The 19,717-nt window shown below is 60.6% G+C and overlaps 1 protein-coding gene across 3 annotated transcripts in view; it reads left to right on the top strand.

The window, feature by feature from the left end:
* The window catches only part of STX1A (syntaxin 1A), a 254,155-nt gene that overhangs the window by 234,185 nt on the left and 253 nt on the right, over positions 1-19,717 (top strand). The window contains exons 7-10 of one of the 3 annotated variants that reach the window (XR_003370168.2): positions 8,986-9,059; positions 12,860-12,997; positions 13,825-13,897; positions 17,312-17,661. Coding sequence is in view for 1 of the 3 variants with exons in the window: in XM_026659288.1 (XP_026515073.1) it covers positions 8,986-9,059; positions 12,860-12,997; positions 17,551-17,661 (323 nt within the window). In the remaining 2 variants the exon portion in view is untranslated. The remainder of the gene's footprint in view (positions 1-8,985; positions 9,060-12,859; positions 12,998-13,824; positions 13,898-17,311; positions 17,662-19,717) is intronic. The other 2 variants (XR_003370167.2, XM_026659288.1) reach the window with 2 other exon arrangements.

Raw genomic sequence — 19,717 nt, 5'->3', positions numbered from 1 at the left:
GTAAGTCAGCGTAGCTGTGTCTGTGCCGGGGGGTAAGTCAGCGTAGCTGTGTCTGCGCTGTGGGGTAAGTCAGCATGGCTATTTCACTCAGGTGTGGATTTTCCATATCCGACCAACCTAGTTCTGTAGGCCTAACTTGGAAGTATAGAGCAAGCCTGGGAGGTGGCCGTTGGCTTGGCTGGGCATTGTACGGCTCTTGATGTCCAGAGGGTTTGACGGTCAGACCCCTAAGCCCCATTAATAAGGCAGTCTCATAAACCCAGCCCTTGTGGGCTCCTTTTGGTCAGTTCCTTCCTCTGTGTCCCCGTCCCAACTGTGTAGCCAGACTCTGGCCAGGTTCAACATAACATGCAGGCTGACATAGCTGCAGCACTCAGGGATGTGCAAAATCCGCCCTATGCCACCCCAACCCCAGTCTAGACACAGCCAGGTCAATGGCAGAATGCTGCTGTCAGCCTAGCTACCCTCGCTTGGGGAGGTGGCGTTCCTACAGGACAGAAACCCCCTGGTCGCTGTAGGCTGCGTCTACACTACACGGTTACCCTGGCACAGCTACGGCTACAGTCCCTGTAGTGTGGACATGGCCATAGTCAGCCACTGGCCTTTGCTGTCACTTCTCGTTCATTAAACAAACCTCATTTGAGTGCTCTGTATTAGTTCAGCTCCGTTCTCTCACTTCCTTAGCTGTCACTTCTTGAGTCTCCTCTGGGTGCTCTTTTCCCCATTGTTAACACAGCCTGATATCTGGCGCCCTCTCTGCTGCCTTCCCTGAACCTGTCCGTTAATCAGGAGACTCCCAGCCCTAGCAACCCTGGCTTGTACATGAGCCTCTTCGTGGCACTCTGATTTCATGGGGCCTGCCCAGCCATTGGCCTGGAAGAATCCAGTGTAATTAGATGTGGCGTGTCTATGAGTAACCTGCAGAGCCATTACTGCATCTCCCTCCTGTAGCTGCATGAAAAGGATCTGATGGTGGCTGCCCTGCAGAACAGGGAGGATACAGTTAGACAAACCACTTACCCCCAAAGAAATCCTGGGCCCAGGATACACCCTGAGCCAGAGGGATGCGCGCTGGGTCTTGGGAATGTATCTGTTAATTTCACAGCATTGTGCAGCTGAGCGGGCAGAATGCTTTGGCCTAGACATGCACAGCATTTCCGAGCACGCTCAGCACAGGACCTCCCGATAGCAAGGGCAGTAGCTGAGGAGATGCAGCAATGTCCAGCCTGGCTCCTTCACGGGGAGGGGCCAGGTAGCTGGGTAGAGCAGAGCAGAGTTAACTATAGGCTAGATCTCCCCATCCTCCTAGTGCTGCTTCCAAGGTTAAAGCTCATGCGCTAGGGAGCCATATTGGACAGCTATCTCCGTCGGGAGCACCAGGGCCGACGAGGGGGGGGGAAGCTGGTACAAATTACCGGGGCCCGGCAGTCCGGAAGAGGGCCCGGGGCCCAGCTTTCTCTCTCCCCCCCCCGTTGTCGGCCCTGTTTAGCCGGTCCGCCCTTGCTGGGGGTGCCGAAAATTTTTTTTCACCGGGGCCCGAACCCGCTCTCGACAGCCCTGGGGAGCACAGAGGGTCTCAGCATGTTAGCCCTTCCCCAGCGCCTGGCCAAACAGGGACATCAGCACTGCAAACCCTTGGCTCAGATGGCAGCAGGAAACTGTAGCGCTCCCTTGGTTACCTGCCAAGCTGCTGCTGCTGCCTCCCTCCTTCCTCAGAGCTGGGGAGATTCCTCCAAAAGGTCAGAAGGAAACTTAGCCAAGAGTGGGCCTCTGAAGTGCATATGGTGCAGAGGTGCGGCGTTCCAGCCCCCTAGGGCAGGGTGTGAATTGGGTCTATCGGACACCAGCCAGCATAGGCACTTGGATACCAAGGTGGTGGCTGTGGGGTAAATACCCAGCTAACTATAAATGTCACCTTTCCGGCATGTGCTAGGCCCTTTTCTGGCAGCATTGCCCCCTGGGGCTCTGGGAGACCATCCTGCTGGGATGACATCTGTCACGGACTCACAGATCGTGGCCACTCTTGGCCCCGTGCGATCCGTGTGGGGGGGGTGCCCCTTCCAGTGCGACAGCCCTTCTCGGGGGTCCACTCTCTCTCGGGGTCAGGCCCCACCACCTCCTGGAGCCGCACCTCACTGAGCCTTAGCACGTCTGTCTCTCGCCGTGGGCCCCCTCAGGGAGTCCACTCGCTCTGGACCCCCCGGGCCTCCACCCCCGAAGGGGTTGATGCAACCCTGTTCTCTAGACCGGAGTGACACTCAGCCAGCGTAAAATAGGAGGGTTTATTGAGAGTTGAACACAGCACAGGAAACTCTCAGTGCCTCAGGCCTGGCCTCCCTCAGCCCAGCACATCCCAGTCTCTCTGCATCCAGGTGGGCTCTGCCTGCTCCCCCCCTCCAACCCCGAGCCCCCCCGCTTCCCAGCTGGGCATCTGAGATCCCCGGCCCCGCCTTTGTCCATTGTCTTCTCTCCAGGTAAACAGGGTCGTAAACTGGGGCCTCCTCTCCTCGCTTCTGTCCTCTGGCTGGAACCGGCTGGTTAGGTCACTGGGTCCTCACTCTGCAGCCCATTGTTCTCCCACTGGCCAGAACCGGCTGCAACTCCTGAGCTGGGTCTCCGGGTCATCGTCTCAGGTCACCAGTCGCTGGGGTATCCATCCTCCAGGCCATTGGCTGGGGTCCCAAGTTCCCTCTCCGGTCCTCTGTAACAACAAACTCCCTCTCCCCTCACCTCGTTAAACCAGTAACACCCGGGGAAACTGAGTCCCACCCCCTCTGCATGCAAACCATTGAAACCTCACCGAAAACAAGAAAAAACAAGAAAATCCCCCACTTCGTCACAACATCTAGCAGTCTAAGGATGTGATTGATGTGTGTCCCTCCCTCCCCAGCTTCTGTAGGGTCGCAGGCAGCCGTGCTGGAGCTTGGCTTGCTGCCTTGAGTGAGCCAGACAGGAGAGAGGAGTCAGCTGAAAGCCAGCGCATGCTGCTGCTTTCCACCTCCCCCATATTTGTGACTGCACCTCCCTTCCTCCCCCCAAGGCTGGAGAGTCGGGGCCTCGCTGAAGCTGCAAGGTGTGGGCCAGGCATCGTGCTTCTGGTGGCCTGTCCTGTGATCCCTCAGAAGGACTGACTGGCTGCTGAAAATGGGCATGGGAAGGGCTGAAGGAGCTGAGTTCACTCTCCTGCCAGCGTGAGGGTGGGTAGAGGGTAGGGTTGCCAGGTGTCCAGTTTTCAAGTTGTTTTAATGTCCTTGCAGCCCCAGACCAGGGGTGGCCAACCTGAGCCTGAGAAGGAGCCAGAATTTACCAATGTACATTGCCGAAGAGCCACAGTAATACGTCAGCAGCCCCACATCAGCTCCCCCGCCCCGGCTTCCAGCGCCTTCTGCCCACAGGCAGCCCCACCAATCAGTGCCTCCCCCTCCCTCCCCGCACCTCCCGACCACCTGTTTCGTGGCGTGCAGGAGACTCTGGGGGGGGGAGGAGGGAGGAGGAGCGAGGGCATAACAGGCTCAGGGGAGGGGGTGGGAAGGGGTGGAGTGGGGGCAGGGCCTGTGGCAGAGCCAGGGGTTGAGCAGTGAGCACCCCCCGGCACATTGGAAAGTTGGCGCCTGTCACTCCAGCCCCGGAGTCTGTGCCTATACCAGGAGCCGCATATTAACTTCTGAAGAGCCGCATGTGGCTGCGGAGCCACAGGTTGGCCACCCCTGCCCTACGCGCTAGGGTGGCCAGGGAAGCTCCACACACTGCCCCCGCCCCAATGCCAGTTCTGCAGCTCGCGTTGGCCAGGAACCAATGGGAGCTGCAGGGGCGGCGCCTGTGGGCACAAGGGCAGCGCACGGAGCCTTCCTGGCTGCCAATATGCCATGGGGCCGCAAGGACCTGGCGGCCGCTTCCTGGAAGCCGCAATAACCCTGAACCCCCTCCCGCACCCCAACCCTCTGCCCCATCCTGGTGAAAGTGAGTGAGGGTGGGGGAGAGAGAGCAATGGAGGGAGCGGGGATGGAGCAAGCAGGGGCGGGGCCTCGGAGAAGGGGCAGGGGTATTTGGTTTTGTGTGATTAGAAATTGGCAACCCTAGTACAAGGCCCCTCTGACCAGCTGGGGCAGGGGAATCATAGTGGGACTGGGAACTGCTGTCCTGCTGAGGGGCGGGGTTAGTGGATGGTTCAGGACCAGGACCCCCGAGGATCAGTTGGAACCAGGGCCCCTATCCACCTGGAGGACAGGTTGGTTTGGGACCAGCCCCTTTCTCCTTGGGTCAGGTTCCCACTTATCCTGCTAGAAGTGGGGGAGTCTCAGGTCTTCACACCCTCCCCTGATCACATGACACACAGGCCATCCCCCCTCATGGAGAGAGCCATCCCGCAGGGCTCTGGGGCATCAGTGTGTGGGGGGGGGGAGCTCCTCTGCCTTTACCCTAAGCCCACTCCTGATGTCACAGACAGGGACCCATCAAACTCCTGCTGCTGGTTCCAGCTGCTGAGACAGCCCCCACCCTCCCCACCCCCTGCAGGAGCCCCAGCCTGGCTTGAGGTACAACGTGCCCCCCGTGAGCTGCTAGAAGAACCCAGCGTGCTGTACAGGGGCATCTCCAGGCAGGCTGCCGGACAGGGTGGGGAACGGGTGCGGAACGCCAGCTGGAGAGAGCAGCACGGTGGCCTTGACCAGCTCGTTCAGCTCCCAGGGCTATGCTGCAGAGGGGCGCCAGGCAGCTGCATACACTGCCAGTTACAGTGGACCTTTCCTTCCCTTCCCATCAGAGCCCAGAGCTGTGCAGGGTCAGTGAGCAGTGGCAGTTAGAACTGGAGAAGCCCTTTGGGGCACCAGGCCCAGTGTGGGGAACTCCCCAGAGTCGTCTCAGCTGGGAAAGGCCAGTAGGGGGCGTGCACCTCCCCACTAGGCCAGGCTCCTCTCTGAGCCCAGCTGGGCAGCAGCAGAATAGCACCACCCCAGCGCTGTTCGAGCACTGGCTACCAGGGACCTGAGAGGGGGCATTCGGAGACAGAGCTTCCCTGTATGGGCAGGGATTTTGCCATGGGACTCCCACTAACATTCACAGCAGTGCTCATGGCTCAGTCCCGCCTGCACCCGTGAAGGCCCAGACCACTGCCGGGCGGCCTGGGCGTCACCCGGAGCTGGCAGAGCCCAGCTTGGAGATAATGTGCCCAGCTGCCCACACATTGCCAGGATGCAGCACGTGATGAGCCTAAACTGCCCTTTACATGTTTCTCAGACCTTAATGTGGCCCTTTGAGCAGGGGCGGCTCTATGTTTTTTGCCGCCCCAAGCACAGCAGGCAGGCGGCTTTCGGCGGCTGGGCACGTCAATTCGGCAGCATCCGCTGGTGCTGCGCCATCGGTATCCCCGCCACCGAATTGCCACCGAAGCCGCGGGACGAGCAGACCTCCCACAGGCATGTTTCCGAAAGCTCCCTGACTGCCGCCCTCACAGCGACCGGCAGGCCGCCACCTGCGGCTTGCCGCCCCAGGCACGCGCTTGCTGCGCTGGTGCCTGGAGCCGCCCCTGCCTTTGAGGTGGGACCTGCCCCAATTCTCCCTGCTCTGCACTGGGGCAGGCGGCCCTGGGCGGTATCAAGCGTGGCAGAGGAACCTTTCTGCCTTTTCCCGCACCCTGCTCAGCAAGGTTGTGCTAACGGTAAAGCAGATGTGTCCTCTGACCTCTGCTCAGACTCCCGTGGTCTCGGCCCCGACATGCCCCACTGATTGAGCGGGGCAGATTTCACAGCCCTCCTGTGCTGCTGTCACAGTCGATCCCACTCTCTCCACCTCCTGTGTGTGGGAAATTCCTCTGTGCCAGGCTACAGGTGACTCTGCGCCCTCCCCGCGCCAGTCCTAGGTCTGCTAACAAAATAGGAGAGCACCTCGGTGTACCGTGTTCTGTGCCTGAGCTGGCTGCTGCCCGCCACTCCAGAAGCAGCTGCATTTCACTGAGTGTGAATCTGAGTACTTTGTGGGTAAAAGATCCACAATAATACTGAAAATAGTAGCAGGTTCCTGCTGCCAGCTCTTTGTGCCAGGAGCTGGTTTTGTTCTGTGTTTGTCCACATCCTAACACAGTGGGGCCTCTGGGAGCTGCCTGCTTCTGCTAGCCCCAGTGGACACAGCAGCTCTGCACAGGTGGGCCAGCTCCGAGGAGAAGGTTGTGCTGGTGACTGTTGCTCTTTCTTGTGCTGCAGAACCAGCCCCAAGAGCTAACGGGGCCCAGCAGTCAGTGCCTCCCAGGCTGGAGTGCTCAGAAATACCAGGCGGGGCCGGAGCATAACAACAGCTGACGAGGGCAAATTTTCAGTTTGTTCCGGGAGCCAAATCCTCAGCTGGGGTAAATCAACAAAGCTCCATTGCCTTCAGCAGAGGTTGGCTGATTTACTCTAGATGAGGATCTGGCGTCAAGGCCTGAACTAAGCAAAACTCTTTCAGAGCTGGTCAGGAAGTTTCCTGTGTTGGGAGAGAAGAGCTTGTCAGTCCTGCTGCTGGGAATGCAGGCCTTGCCTCAGCCCCCTCCGCCCCCGGCCCCGGGTCCAGCCAAAGTGCTGGTACTAGGTGGCTCCGTGACACAGCCCAGCCTTCCCAGGCTCTGAGCTTTGCAGAATTCCCCAAGGAGTCACGCAGTGAAACTGAAACCCACAGGCAGGTACATTCCTAACGCCTAATGACAAAGTGCGCAGAGCGCCAGCCACACTTTCCTAGGCCGGGGTGCTCGAGAGAAATGCTACACGACCGGGCTGCTCGCAAAGCGCAAGGATTCTGAGACTGCCCCAGGACATGAGAACCAGCCTCTGCCGAGTGCCTGAGTATGCGGGCGTGGATTGCTACGGTGATCGCCTCTGTGGCAGCAGGTACTGCTAAGCCCCAGGAAGGAAGGCATGGCTGGGGGGCAGCAGGAACTGGCACTAGGGAGATGCTGATAAAATGCTGATGGAGCAGTTTGTTGCAGGGTGATGTGCTGATACGTTCCGGAAGGTTCCTGCACAGTGTGGAAAGCCTGCTCCTCCCATGTCTGCCTGAGTGCCCATTGGCTTGGGCTCTGAGCAGGGTGGTGCTGCCACTGCTGCTGAGAATGCTCTGTCCTCAGCACCTCTCTCCAGGGGCATCCTCCCTGTGGGGCGAGCTGTCTCGGCGGGTCCCCAAGCTGGAGGAGATCTGTGACGTCACCAGCTCCCTGTCTGCTAAGAGCTCAGGGGATGGGGGCCAGGACTTCAGATTTAGTCCTAACATGAATGGGAAGCAAGTGGAGTTTGTGGCACCCTCAGTCTGATGTGCCCACCCAACCCACATTGTGTATGAGCTGGGCACCAGTGGCAGGCTTTGTGTAGCAAGGTGCAGTGGTCCGGCCTGGAGGCTGATGGAAAGGCCTGTCACTGCAGCCAGACCCCTAGGTGTGGGAAGGGCCCACAAGGCCAGACAAGGACAGGTACCGGAGTTTGAGGGGAGGGAGAGTCTGGTCCAACTCCCTTCCGGCAGCCAGAGGGCTCCATGTGTATCAGACATCTGAGCAGGGCGAGGGGCTGTGACATCCCAGCACTGTCCCACCCCTGCCCATTTGGACACCCCATCCCAGCCTTTGCTACTGGGCTTTGGCTAGCAGGGTGAGCACTCCAGCTGCTAGGTCTGTGTGTGTCTCATGCCGGGTGTGCAGGGAGGAAGTGAGCAGGGGAACCAGTGGGGGGCACAAGGAGGAGAGATGGGAGACGTTGGGAAAGGAAAGGGGGCGAGGGAGGAGGCACAGGGTGAGAAAGAGAAGGGTGGGAAGAGAGGAGGTGGAAAAGGGACAAAGGCAATGCAGGGAAACCACTCCATGCGTGGTCCAATGTGCTGGACAGAAAGAGATTGACCATGTGTGCCTGGCCCTTGTATTCTTTGAAAAGGTGGGGGCTATGCAGGTATTTCCCCCGAGCTGTGGGGTGCATTGAGCAAGCTGTGGGGAACGTGTGCTGCTTGCCCTGTGTCCTGGCCCCCAGCTCTCTGTAAACCAGAGAAGCCTGTGAGCCTGTGTCAGCTGCCAGCGGCCCCAGTGGATTGCCAGGGCAGAGGACAGCGACAGCCCCACCCTGCAGCAGCCAGGAAGATCCCGCTTTCCTCTGACACTGGGAATCGGATGGTCCCCCCATGATGTAGCTCAAAGCAGCTGCCCTGGGCCTATGAACCCACTGCTCAGGACACTTGCCAGGCCAGGAGCTGGCCCTGACAGTCCATAAGTGTAATCCCCCTTTGTGCAGTGTCACCAGAGCCCTCCCAGGAGCCAGAGGAGGGGGCAGTTACAGTGGGGTGACCATGGGGGCAGGAGACCCCAGTGAGGAGAGGAAGCTTGGAGTCACTCCGCCTCAAAGATGACCTTTAAACTGAGGGAATGTGGTGGATTTGCTCTTTTTATCTGGATGTGTGACTGGCCCCAGTCTGTGCCATGATTTCATGGTGATTGGGGCACCATAGAAACACACAGCATCCAGCAAACCCTGGCTAGGCTCAGCCTTTGCACGGTGCCAGTGGGCATGGCTGGGTCAGGACTTCCCCTTCCTCTGGCTGATGTTGCCCAAGGGGAGGGGGAGCTGCTGTGCTCTTATATATCTACACGAGCGTGAACACCAGCGGGCTAGCACAGTGTGGCAGATCCCAGCTCCCACGGCCACTGGGAGAGCGTTGTCCACTGGCCAAGGGGGGACTCATGCAATGGGTGGAGCTCCTTGCTCCATTATAGGTAAGGGGTCTTGGCCGCCAGGCCAGCTAGTGATAGGGGAACTGTTCTCAAGAGCTCATTGGAGGCCTTGGCTTGCTTTGCCTTCCAGCAGACCCTGTGCTTCACTGGCTGGAGCACGTCCTGTCTGCTCTGCCAACGCAAAGCAGATCTGGCCTGTAGTGTTTGTATCTATACCCCACAGCTGTGTGGAGCTTGACAGGGGCTTCTGGGAGATCCCTAGCTACTTTCTGCCCTCCTCCTGATTATTGCCATCTCTGTGTTCATTGCAGCTGGCAGGACCACAACCAGCGAGGAGCTGGAAGACATGCTGGAGAGCGGGAATCCAGCCATCTTCTCCTCCGGGGTAAGTGCACGGTGATTTCTCCCTCTCAAGCCCACGCTTAAACCTCAGCCCTCAGTTTCGCTAAAAGAGGATGGTTCTGACAACAGCACCTGTGTGCAGTGAAACCCAGCCCCAGCCTGACTTGAGTGTGTGCTGCCGGCCCTGGCTACGCTGTGCAGCCATCTGGACCCTATTCACTGACCCAGGTTGCTGTCAGCGTGGTCGGATTGTGTCCACAACAGCTTTCTTCACAGCATGAGCATGTTGCAAGGGAGCTGCCGAGTCTGCACCCACCGCACTGCCTAACTCTCTGCACGTTATCAGAGCATGCCGGGAAAATCCGGGCATCTCTTCCATAGTACTGCAGCAGGGACAAGGCGCCAGAGAACACGCACACACAGCAGCCCCAGCGGCATGTGGGGCAATGCACACCGGGGTGACCTACTCCAGACTGGGAGGAAGGGGCACCGGCTAGCTCAGGCATGGTTGGCAGGTCCTCTCTGCCCTGTAGCACCAGCGTTACAACCAGGGAGACAGCCCTGTGTTAGCCCAGGCTTCTAGCAGTGATGAAATGGCCAAGTATTAACCTGCCTGCAGCAGGTGTGCAGAGCATGTCATGCCTCCCATCTGCCCCTCCATGCTCAGACACCACTCCAAGCCTCGTCGCAGCATCTTCTCCCCAGGCTTGAACTCATGGACGCGTCCACGCAGGCCCTACGTGCTGCTCTGCTTGTTACGGCAGGCCAGTGCCTCCCCAGCTGGCCGTGCTTTCCTTAGTAATACGCTCCAGCACTTCCTGGCTTGTGCGCCCATCACAAACCAGCCCCCCTGGGTGCAGCGGAGGTGAGATGAGGAGGAAGTCTGATTTTTCCTCTTTGTCCCTCCCTGCTGCTGGGGTATTTCTCTGGGCGAAGGCAGCTAGCAAAGCCTACCCTCCTAGGCCCCCTGGAAAGCTCTCCGGACCTGCAAGCAGCTGGGGATCCCGGAAGCAATGACTGACCAACGGTCCCAGTAAATAGCATGAGCCAGCCCCTTGATCTGTGACAATGAGCCTCTGCTGCCAGTCCCCTGGAAGTCACTTGATGCCTACCAAGAAGTCAGGGTTTAAGATACTGGCCTGGATTTTCTCTGCAGCTCCCACATGGAGCCCAGGGATGCAAGTGTCACTGACGAGAGCCCTGGATTTACACTCCCCACGTGCAAGCGACTGATGCCAGCACTGACTGTTCTGCTCACTGGCATAGGATCAGCACCGGGAAACTGCTCCCTCCACAGTCTCTCCAGCCCTGCTGGGTCACTAGATAGCAATTTACAGTCCCGTCATTGTTACTGCTGCCCCACTTCAGTCCCTCTAGTAGCCAGCATCCCCTGAGCGGCTAGAGCTGCAGCTCCTTAGACTCATAGAATCAGAGAATCTCAGGGTTGGAAGGGACCTCAGGAGATCATCTAGTCCAACCCCCTGCTCAACACAGGACCAACCCTCCTTGCTCTGCATTGTCTGGAAGCTGGGATTCAGGGGGTAGGAAATCGAAACAGCCTCTTACCAGGCCACAAGCAAAGTGAGGGAAAAGGCAAGTGTTGGGTCAGAAGGATGTAATTTCAGAGTTTGCCGTCTCACCCCCTGCTCAGACTAGAGACAGAGGCAATTCACCACCGGACGCTCCCTGGCCGGATCAGGCAGAGGCTTCATGAGACCATAGACCTTAAACTCTCACTGTTCCTATGGTCCAGCCATCCTTTTGAAGGCTAATCCCAGGCTGAGCCTGCGGAATCCATCTTAACTGCCAGTGCTGCCTAGGGTGAGAAAATGCAGCCAGCAGCCCAGACCTCATCCAGTAAAGCGATGGCGGTGAAGAGAGGCACCCTGGGGAGCAGAGCCCCTTGCACATGCAATGCCACCCAAGGTTAGGTTCCCTGCTCCAGACAGCTGGGATCAGGGACAATACCCTGCCCTGGCATAGGCATGAACCATGGGGCTGTGCCAAGTGTGTCTGCACTATAAGGGGACTGGATTGGCAGTGCCCTATGGCCTCCATTAGCCACAGATGAGATTGAAGCACGGGGAGTGGCAATACTCTTCCCTCTCTCCGTCCTGCCCTGGAGAGACCAGCACTCTCCTGGGCCTCTGTACCAAGCCGGACTGGAGCCAGGGCTGTAGAGGGGCACGAGCTATTGCCCTGAGACCCCCCCATCATTTCACACAGGCACTGAGCAGCGTTAGAAGGGGACAGCTTCCAGCCACTGCTAGTCTGGGCTTTCTTTGGCCTGGAGGGGAAAGACTCCAGCGCTGGATCCCAGAGCCAGGCAGGCCCCTGGCTAACCAGAGCCAGGGCGGCTGCGTGGAAAAACACCCCATTTCCCAACTGAGCTGCACCCCTAGAGTGGGCAGGTCCCTGCCCTTCAGCAGGGCACTTCCCTGGGCGCCCCCTGCTCCATGTGGCATGCAGAAACACCCAGAGCTTTCACCCAGCCCGCGAGGCAGGAGGGATACAAGGGGATGTGCCCAGCCCCGGGGAGGTCTGCTGGCCCCAGCTCTCTGCTAGCTATTCTCAGACTGGTGTGTTCACACGGACAGGCTGGCAGGGTTCTCCGCCCCACATCCCATCCACTAGCACCCGCTGGGAGGAGGCCCCGAGCCTTCAGCTCCTGCAGGGAAAGGACCGGGAGCAGGGGCAGAGGCAGAAGCCCAGCTCAGTGCAGAGGGGGGTCAGCGTCTCTCGTGGGAGCAGCTCGAGAGCCTTCGGGGGAGCACATCCAGCTTCGTGCTGTGGGACAGCGTCACCAAGTCCTGGCATCACACATGGTCCCGGCCCCAGAATGACACCTGCTTGTGTCTGGTTGTGGGAGCCAACTCCAGCTCTGCCAGCACTGTCTGCCCATGTGCCCTAGGTTACATGTGATGTCTGGGCAGCCTGTGGGCACAGTCACTGCAGTAACACCTGTCACGGAGTCCCCGGGCGATGCTCTGGAACTGCTCCCCACAAAGCCAGTCAGGACTCTGGGGAGCCTCCTCTCCCATGGAGCAGACTGTCTTCAGGGCAAGGAGCTTACACGGCTTCACCTCCTGGGTCTCTCCTGGGAGCATTCAGCATATGCCCCTCCGTGCGCTTCCCACAGCGAGTCCGCCCAGGCGGGGTCCTGGGGAAGCCAGAGGGTCCTGCACGCACCCCCACTTCGCAGTCAGACGTGACTCTTAGCCAGCCAGTAAAACAGAGGTTTATTAGATGACAGGAACACAGTCTAAAACAGAGCTTGTAGGTACAGAGAACGGGATCCCTCAGCCAGGTCCATTCTGGGGCCCCGCGAAGCAGACCCCTGTCTGCCCTCTCTTCCAGTCCCCAGCTAGCTCCAAACTGAAACCCCCTCCAGCCCCTCCTTCTCTGGGCTTTTTGTCTCTTTCCCGGGCCAGGAGGTCACCTGATCTCTTTGTTCACCTTTAGCTATTTCCTTGCAGGGGGGGAAGGGGCCCTGGCCATTTGTTGCCAGGGCGACAGTGTGTCAGTGATTTATGCACACTGGCCTTTATCCCACCTCCTAGAGACTTAAGAAATGCATAGGGGAAACTGAGGCACCCACACAGTATTCAGAGGAAACATTAAGAACAGTCCCACTTCGTCACAACACCTGCATGCGGATAGGTACCCGACCCTAGTGTCTCTGCACCTGCCATTGCACCTCGACAGGCCTTTAGAAAACATGGCTAAGGAACCTGCCCGGACTAGTGCCCTGGGAATGGCGCATGGTGCCCGTGCCCAGGAGAGTCCTCCCTGCTGGCTGAGCCACCCCCCAGGAATGGGCCCTGTCTCTCATTCTCCTGGCAGATCATCATGGATTCCAACATCACCAAGCAGGCGCTGAACGAGATCGAGACGCGGCACAGCGAGATCATCAAGCTGGAGACCAGCATCCGGGAGCTGCACGACATGTTCATGGACATGGCCATGCTGGTGGAGAGCCAGGTCGGTGGGGGCAGGGGCCACGCCCGCTCCACGCTGCTTGGTGCTGCAGCTTCTGCTGGGCCCTAGGATCCCTGTCAGGTGCAGCAGCAGAGACAGATCCTGTCTGCTCCAAGGGAGGGCACTGGGGCCATGTGCATGACTCTCCTCCCCTCTAGTGCCCTGCCCACTCGTGGGGAGATGCTGGGCCTGGGGTGGGGATGGAGGGCTTGCCATGCACCCTGGCAGGGAGTATGTGCCCCACGTACAGCCCCGCTGCAAGCAGGCACCTGCCACTGACTTCTGCAGAGTCTCAGCTGCTGCCCCAGGGCTGGAATTGGTCCCTTCTCTTCCAGGTGGCCGTGTGGTCATTTTCTGGGGGCTGGCACCTCCTCCCCCATTGTCCTAATGATCCTTGTGCTCCACCATGGCTTCAGAGCCTGCCGTGTGCTAGCAGGTCCCAGCAGGGCCCTGTGGCAGATGGGGCCCTGGGGGCTGCAAGGCAGGGCCCTGAGGGGAGAGGTGTAGAACAGGGGAATGGAAGGACCTTGGGGCACTAGGTGCTGTACGTGGACAGGGAGGTGGTGACCTCGCAGAGAGGCCTGTCTGCTCCTGGAGTCCCTCTGCAGGAACCTTCTGTAAATGGGTTTCCGACCCATTTACTGGGCCCTGGGAGCCCAGAGGGAGGTGCCCACGGGGATAGGCCCCCGAGCATGCCCTCCTAGAGGGGCTCACACTGCGCTCTCTGGAGCAGCAGGCAAACAAGCCCAGCCAGCTTCCTCGGGCAGTGAACATGTAGCACTAGGCCTGGGCTTCCTGGCAGAGCCTGTGAACCTGGCCTGCTCTCGTAGGCCCCTTCCTGACCCCTCTTCTTGCCTGACATGCTGCCGCCAACCCCTTGGATGAGCGTGTCTCAACCAGCAGGTAACGTGCATGCCCTGGTGTGGGCCAGACATCTGCATGCTCTCGTCTGCATGGCCTGTGCTTCCTGCATGTGTGTGTAATGCCTCCCCAGCCCAGGGACCAGCAGTCAGGAGGGGCAGGATCCCGGGAATGCTGGGCACCACTCACTCCAGCTCCCCTGGGACTGCAGCGCACGGGTACCTCGAGGCGGTGGAGAGTGAGGCCGGTCCGTCTGCCTGGGCCTTTGCAGCCGGGCTGCAGAGGGGTGGGGCCGTGCACCTCAGCATGGGGGGCAGGTGCCATTGCAGCCAGGCAGCTCCCGGAGAAAGAAACTCCCCCCACCTCCGGCTCCAGAGCTGGAGCTGCAGGACACTGGCCCCTTGGCAGCCTGCTCAGCCCTCCCTAGCTGTGCGGAACGTCGCAGAACTAGCAACCTGTGGCCGCGCAGGCGTCAAGCCGGTCCCCCAGTGCGCCAGGAGCCTGTCTCTGCCTCTGGAGATGTTCCAGCGATTCCCTTCTCCACTCATCACCTGGCTGGCTCAGGCGCGGGCGGGTTTTTGGGCTGGGCGAGTAGTTCTGTTTGTCTCCTGCTGGCCCCCAGGGAGCCCCTTGCAGAGTGTGGGCTGTAGCCTGTGCCCAGCCTGGGATGGCATGTGAGGGGACACTGCTCCATGCAGAGGGCTGGGCCTGGACAGCAGCAGCCTTGCGCCCCCCGCTGGCACTGGCAGGCCTTGCAGGATCCAGGCTGACCCACCCCCTTGTTCCGGGGGAAGCATCACATGGTGCCGAGCTCTCACTGCTTTGATTGGGTGTTGATCTGAGGGTGGGGCCAGTTCCAAGCCATGTCCCCTCCCCAGCGGGACCCCGCGCAGCTGGCGCTGCCTTGGGAGCGTTACACACGCACAGGAGAGCAGCCAGGACTTCAGCTGGCTGTCGCTAACCCCAGCACCACTGCCGCCCACAGCCATTGCTGCGTAAGCCATGCCCTTATACCAAAGCAAGGCTGGGGGTGTCTCAGTGGGAGGTTCCAGCCCCCTCCCTCCCCATTGTAGGACTGTCCTGGATCTCCCACACGCTGGGGGCCTGGCCTGCTGGCCCCGTGACACCAGTCGTCCGCACAGCATGATGGTGCCAGCGCAGGAGGGTGCAGCATTGCCACACAAACCCATTGCTGAGGCCACCTGCAGCATGCTCCATACACTGTTACTGCCCTGGGGTAATGCCGTCGGTTACTACCCCTGTTCCCAGCTGGGGAAACTGAGGCAGGGAGGCGCTGAGTGGCTTGCCCAAGGTGTCATGAGTGGAATGCAGGGCTCTTGGCTCCCTGGTCCTGCTGGAACCACTAGCCATGCTGCCTGCCTTTGCTCGCTGATCGCCCCGCGGGTCACCGTGAGGGCAGCTGGGGCACGGGGCGGTGCTGGGATGAGGAGCAGGGAGCGTTCCCAGCTCTTGGGATATGGGACACGTCAGGCACTTGACTGGGACCAGTCCTGCCCCACGTCCCATTGTGGGATGCCCCCACCCCCTCGGTACCTGACCTCAGGCAGAGGGGTAGCTGTTAGCCCATTGGGATGGGGTGTTCCAGTGTGTGATGGGGGGCTGAAGGGCTGGGATGGGGCCGGCATGGTGGGAAGGCAGGGAGGGGGGTATCCAGTGCTGGGGGGGTGAGGAGCTGGGATGGGGCGAGCATGGTGGGGGCAGGGAGGGGAGTATCCAGTGCTGGTGGGGAGCGGGGGTTGAGGAGCTGAGGGGGGCAGGGTGGGGGGTATCTGGAGTGTGAAAGGTTCAGTGGAAGTGGCTCAAGAGTGTATTGAACCCACGCCCTGCGGACAGGCGCTGATCCTGCTGCTGTCATTCTCCCTGGTCCTTTCAGCCTGAGCCGTTAAATGGCTGCCAAGAGCCTTCACGTGGGTGTGGCGCAGGGACTTTTCTGCTGGCCCTGACTTGGGGCTGCGTCGGGGCCAGGCCATCCTCCAGTTCCACGGGCAGGGCCCTGGCTCCCGGGCAGGCTGAGCAATAGCAAGGCCCCTCTGTGCCCTGAGGGAATAGCTTGGGCAGGCGCTCCGTGGGGGGCTGGGACGCCCTGCTCCCGCCCCATGCACAGCAGGGACAGCAGAGGTGCCCTGTCCTGAGCGAGTCTCTGGCTCCTTTCTCCCTCATGCACGGGTCACTTCTAATAGGACCTGCACCAAAAGCAGGGTAGGAGCCATCCTCTCATCCAATTCGCTGAGGCTGGCACTGCAAGCCATATGCCAAGGCCCATGGGCAGGGTGATGGGGCTCTGCGGATGTAGGGGGGCTCCCTCTCCCATATAAAACACCATAGACCCAAATGAATCCTAGACCAGCTGGTTCAGAGGCAAGGAACAGGAGACCAGACAGCCTGGGCTAACACAGGACACTGCAGTACCGCCCCACTGCACACACCCCGCCCTTCCCCCAGACCCACATTGCACCCCCATTGCAGTCCCCCATCCTGCACCTCCTGCTGTAACTGCTGACGCTCTGATGGAGGGCACAGGATTCCCAGCCGGGATCAGCCTGCCCCAGGCTGGTTCCCTGTTGTTACAGACAGGAATGGACCTCGGCCATGTCTCTCTTTTGCCCCATCCCACAACCCCCCCAGACCTGGCCTTCGCAGCCGGTAGAACCTCTCCCTGTCAGGGCAGGCCTCGCTCTGCTCTTGGCAACTTGGCAGCCTCATGGCTAAATGGTGCCCAGCGCTCCAATCCCAGGGACCAGGCTGTGGGTTTGCATGGTCCCAGCTGATGGTGCAGAGCACCCCCAGCGGAGGGGTTGGCTCCTTGTGGCTGTGTGCACAGTAGTGCGGTGGTGGTGGGGGGGGATTGTCCATGCATGGCTGTAGCTTTTGTGCCTGTCTCTCTGTGCGATGTCTGCTCTATGCAGGCTGGTGGCCGTGGCTGCTGGGGCCTGCTTTCTTGGTAGAGTTATGAGTCCTTGGTGACAAATGCCAAAAGTTTCTTTAGTAGCTTACCCTGACGTCCCAAAGTCCTACACCGACGGGCCAGTCCCGGATGGGGAAAGCAACCCCTCCAGCCCACCCGTCTGGGTTGAGGCGTATCTGCCTGCCCCGCTGAGCACAGCATGGCCACTTGTCTGCCAAGGGACTGCCTCAGAGCACAACAAACCACCTGGACAGCCCATCCTGTGGACTGGCCACCGTAGGGTTCTGCAGCTGCCTGGCCACTGTGGGGAGCTGGAGTGTCCAGTGGGGCAAGGAGCTGGGGGTCCAAGGAACCCAGCAGCTGCAGTGCAGACATCTCCACGCAGCAGCTGGGTCTGGGGACTCCCAAACGGCCTGGGCACTGAAGTTCTTCTCCCCCCAGCCCGGCTCCAGGCCCCCGAGTGCAGGGCAGGGCTCAGCAGGCGGCATGTCGAGAGACTCACACACACTCGCTCTCTCTTTCCTGTGCAGGGGGAGCAGTGACCATGGTGGAGTGGGAAGCCCTTGCATTCGCACTGTAGAGTGTAAAGTGCTGGGAAGGACCCTGGCGTGCGCTGCAGATGGTGCAGGATGAGAGCAGGCAAGTAAGGGGAGCAGGTGGGGGACAGGTGACTGGAATTAATGTCTGTCTGTCTGTGTGTCCTCGCTGTCCTTCTCTGCCTCTGTGTGGTCTCTGGCTTGGCTGTCTGTCTGTCTCCCGTGCTGCGCAGGGCGAGATGATTGACCGCATTGAGTACAACGTTGAGCACTCTGTGGACTACGTGGAGCGGGCTGTGTCTGACACCAAAAAGGCTGTTAAGTACCAGAGCAAAGCCAGGCGGGTGAGTAGCGTGTGCGGTCCTGGGCCTGCAGCCCCTCTCTGCTGTGCCCCAGGGGCTAGGGATGTGCTGCCCACTGCTGGATAGCACACGCCAGGGCTCCTGCTGTGGGGAGCGACCCATCAGCCCCTTGTCCCTAGGGCCCTGCTCCCCATCATCTGGCACAGGGTGCTCCAGCTGCCATGTGGCTGGGCCTGCCTGAATGTGGGCTGGGGAGCGCAGCCCCCCCCCGTGCAGGCCGGGGGAGCAGATGGTGTGGGCTGGAGAGCAGACCCCAGCAGGGCGACAATAACCTCAGCGACAGTTATTGTTATCCCAAGACATGGGCAGTGCTGAGAGCGGAGAAGGGCTCCAGCTGGTGGCAGAGCGAGAAGGCGTTAGGGCCGGGCCTGCACACTAGACTGGGCCCAGGAAATGAGCCAGGCTGCAGGGCTCAGCTCTGGAGAAGGCCTAGCTGTGCCATGCCAGCTCCTGGGGAGGGACAATTTCCTTCCCTTCAGAATGGGCCGGAGCAGACCTGGGTCTGGCCTGTCCGACCGGTCGGGGACTCAATGTGGAGAGGAGCATGTGGGGTCCGGCCAGAGAGCGCAGCATGGGTGGGGGACGTGGCAGTTCCCACCCAGGGCGCAGCCTGCTGGGCGTGGAGATGGGGGGGATGTGGCAGCTAACAGGGAGAAGCTGGCCAGGAGTGGAGTGGCGGACGTGGCAGCTGGGTGGGGAGGCTCTCTTAGGCAGAAGCGGCTCCGTCCTGCTCCCCGCTCGGCTGCCAGGGAGAGCGGCCAAATGTGCGCGGGGGGGGGGAAGGTGCAGGGAGAGGACAGACCCTCCCCCCTGCAGGTACCGTGGGATGGAGAGGGGGTCAGCGGGCAGAGGAGACACGTGGGGTGGTCATGTGCCCCCACCTTTTAGATTGTGCCCCCCCAATATGGAGAGGCACGAGTCGTCTATGCTGGCGGGAAGTCGGGACTCGCAGCCCGAACAGGCAGGCCCACGCCGTCTGCAATTGCCAGAACAAATAGCGCAACTGGCTGCTGCCCTGCCCCAGTTACACCCCAGCCCTCCGGTACCACTGCCGCCAGGGCTGTGGGCTTCGGGCTGTGGGCTTCGCCCCAGACCAGCTGGGATTTGTCACACGGCATCAGAGCATCCGGTGGCTAGTCCAGGTGGCCACAGGCTGCTGCTCCAGAGCCTGGCTGGTTCTCTAGTGCCATGTGGGGGGTGGTCTTTGGTGACTCACAAGGACCCCTCCTGCCCGGAAGCGTGAGCACAAGGAACACCCCGGAGATGCCCTGGCAAGGTGCTGTGGGGGCGTTTCTAGACCCTTGGACAATGTGTCCATCCCTCTCGGGGCACCTCGGTTCAGGCCTCATGGCACTGGGCTCTCAGTGACCACGCCTGGCCCTGAGCCCTCAGGCATGAGCAGCCACAGACGCCACAGACGGAGGCCAGGTTCGCAGCAGCCTAATGAGCAGAGAATGACTCCCACGCTGGAGGGGACAGGGGAGGGGGGGACAGAATGGGCTGGCTGGGGCTAGGCCTGTCCAAGCCTCGGGGCCACAGGGTGCATTCCCCCTCTCCTCCAGCCCTCTGGCTTCGAGGCAGTGGGGCGAGCAAGGCCCTCCTGAGAGCTACCAAGCGAACATGGGCTGAGCCCACCCCCGGTGCTCTGCAGCCTGGGCCCAGCCCAGCGCTGCCCTGCAGGCATGTCTCTGACGCCCCGTGTGCCCGGCTTTGCACTGAGGGAGCCCCTGGCTGGGTCAGGAGGGCCCAGGGATCCCGGTTGGCCTGGCACTGACGTGCTCTCCAGGCAGGAGAGAACTTGCAGTAGTTCTGCCCCCGGTGGCTGCGTGGTCGGAGGGGGGGTCTCAGCCCTGCCCCCGGGCTGCAGAACAGGCTCAGTCCAGCTGGTGAGACAGAGATGCTGGGGGATCCTGTATCTGGCTGAGCCGGGGTTTCAGGTGGGCACAGCCCTGCAGGGGGCACTGGGCAGTTAAGGGGCTCGTCCTGGGTGCTGGGGTTTGGATTGTAACCTCTCCCCCTCTCTCCCTTGTCGGTGCTG

Source organism: Terrapene carolina, unplaced genomic scaffold (assembly GCF_002925995.2).
Source record: "Terrapene carolina triunguis isolate 2854851 unplaced genomic scaffold, T_m_triunguis-2.0 Scaffold620, whole genome shotgun sequence".
NCBI classification, from domain to species: Eukaryota; Metazoa; Chordata; order Testudines; family Emydidae; genus Terrapene; species Terrapene triunguis.
The sequence above is the reverse complement of the archived record's forward strand: the minus strand, read 5'-3'. Positions and strand labels throughout refer to the sequence as shown.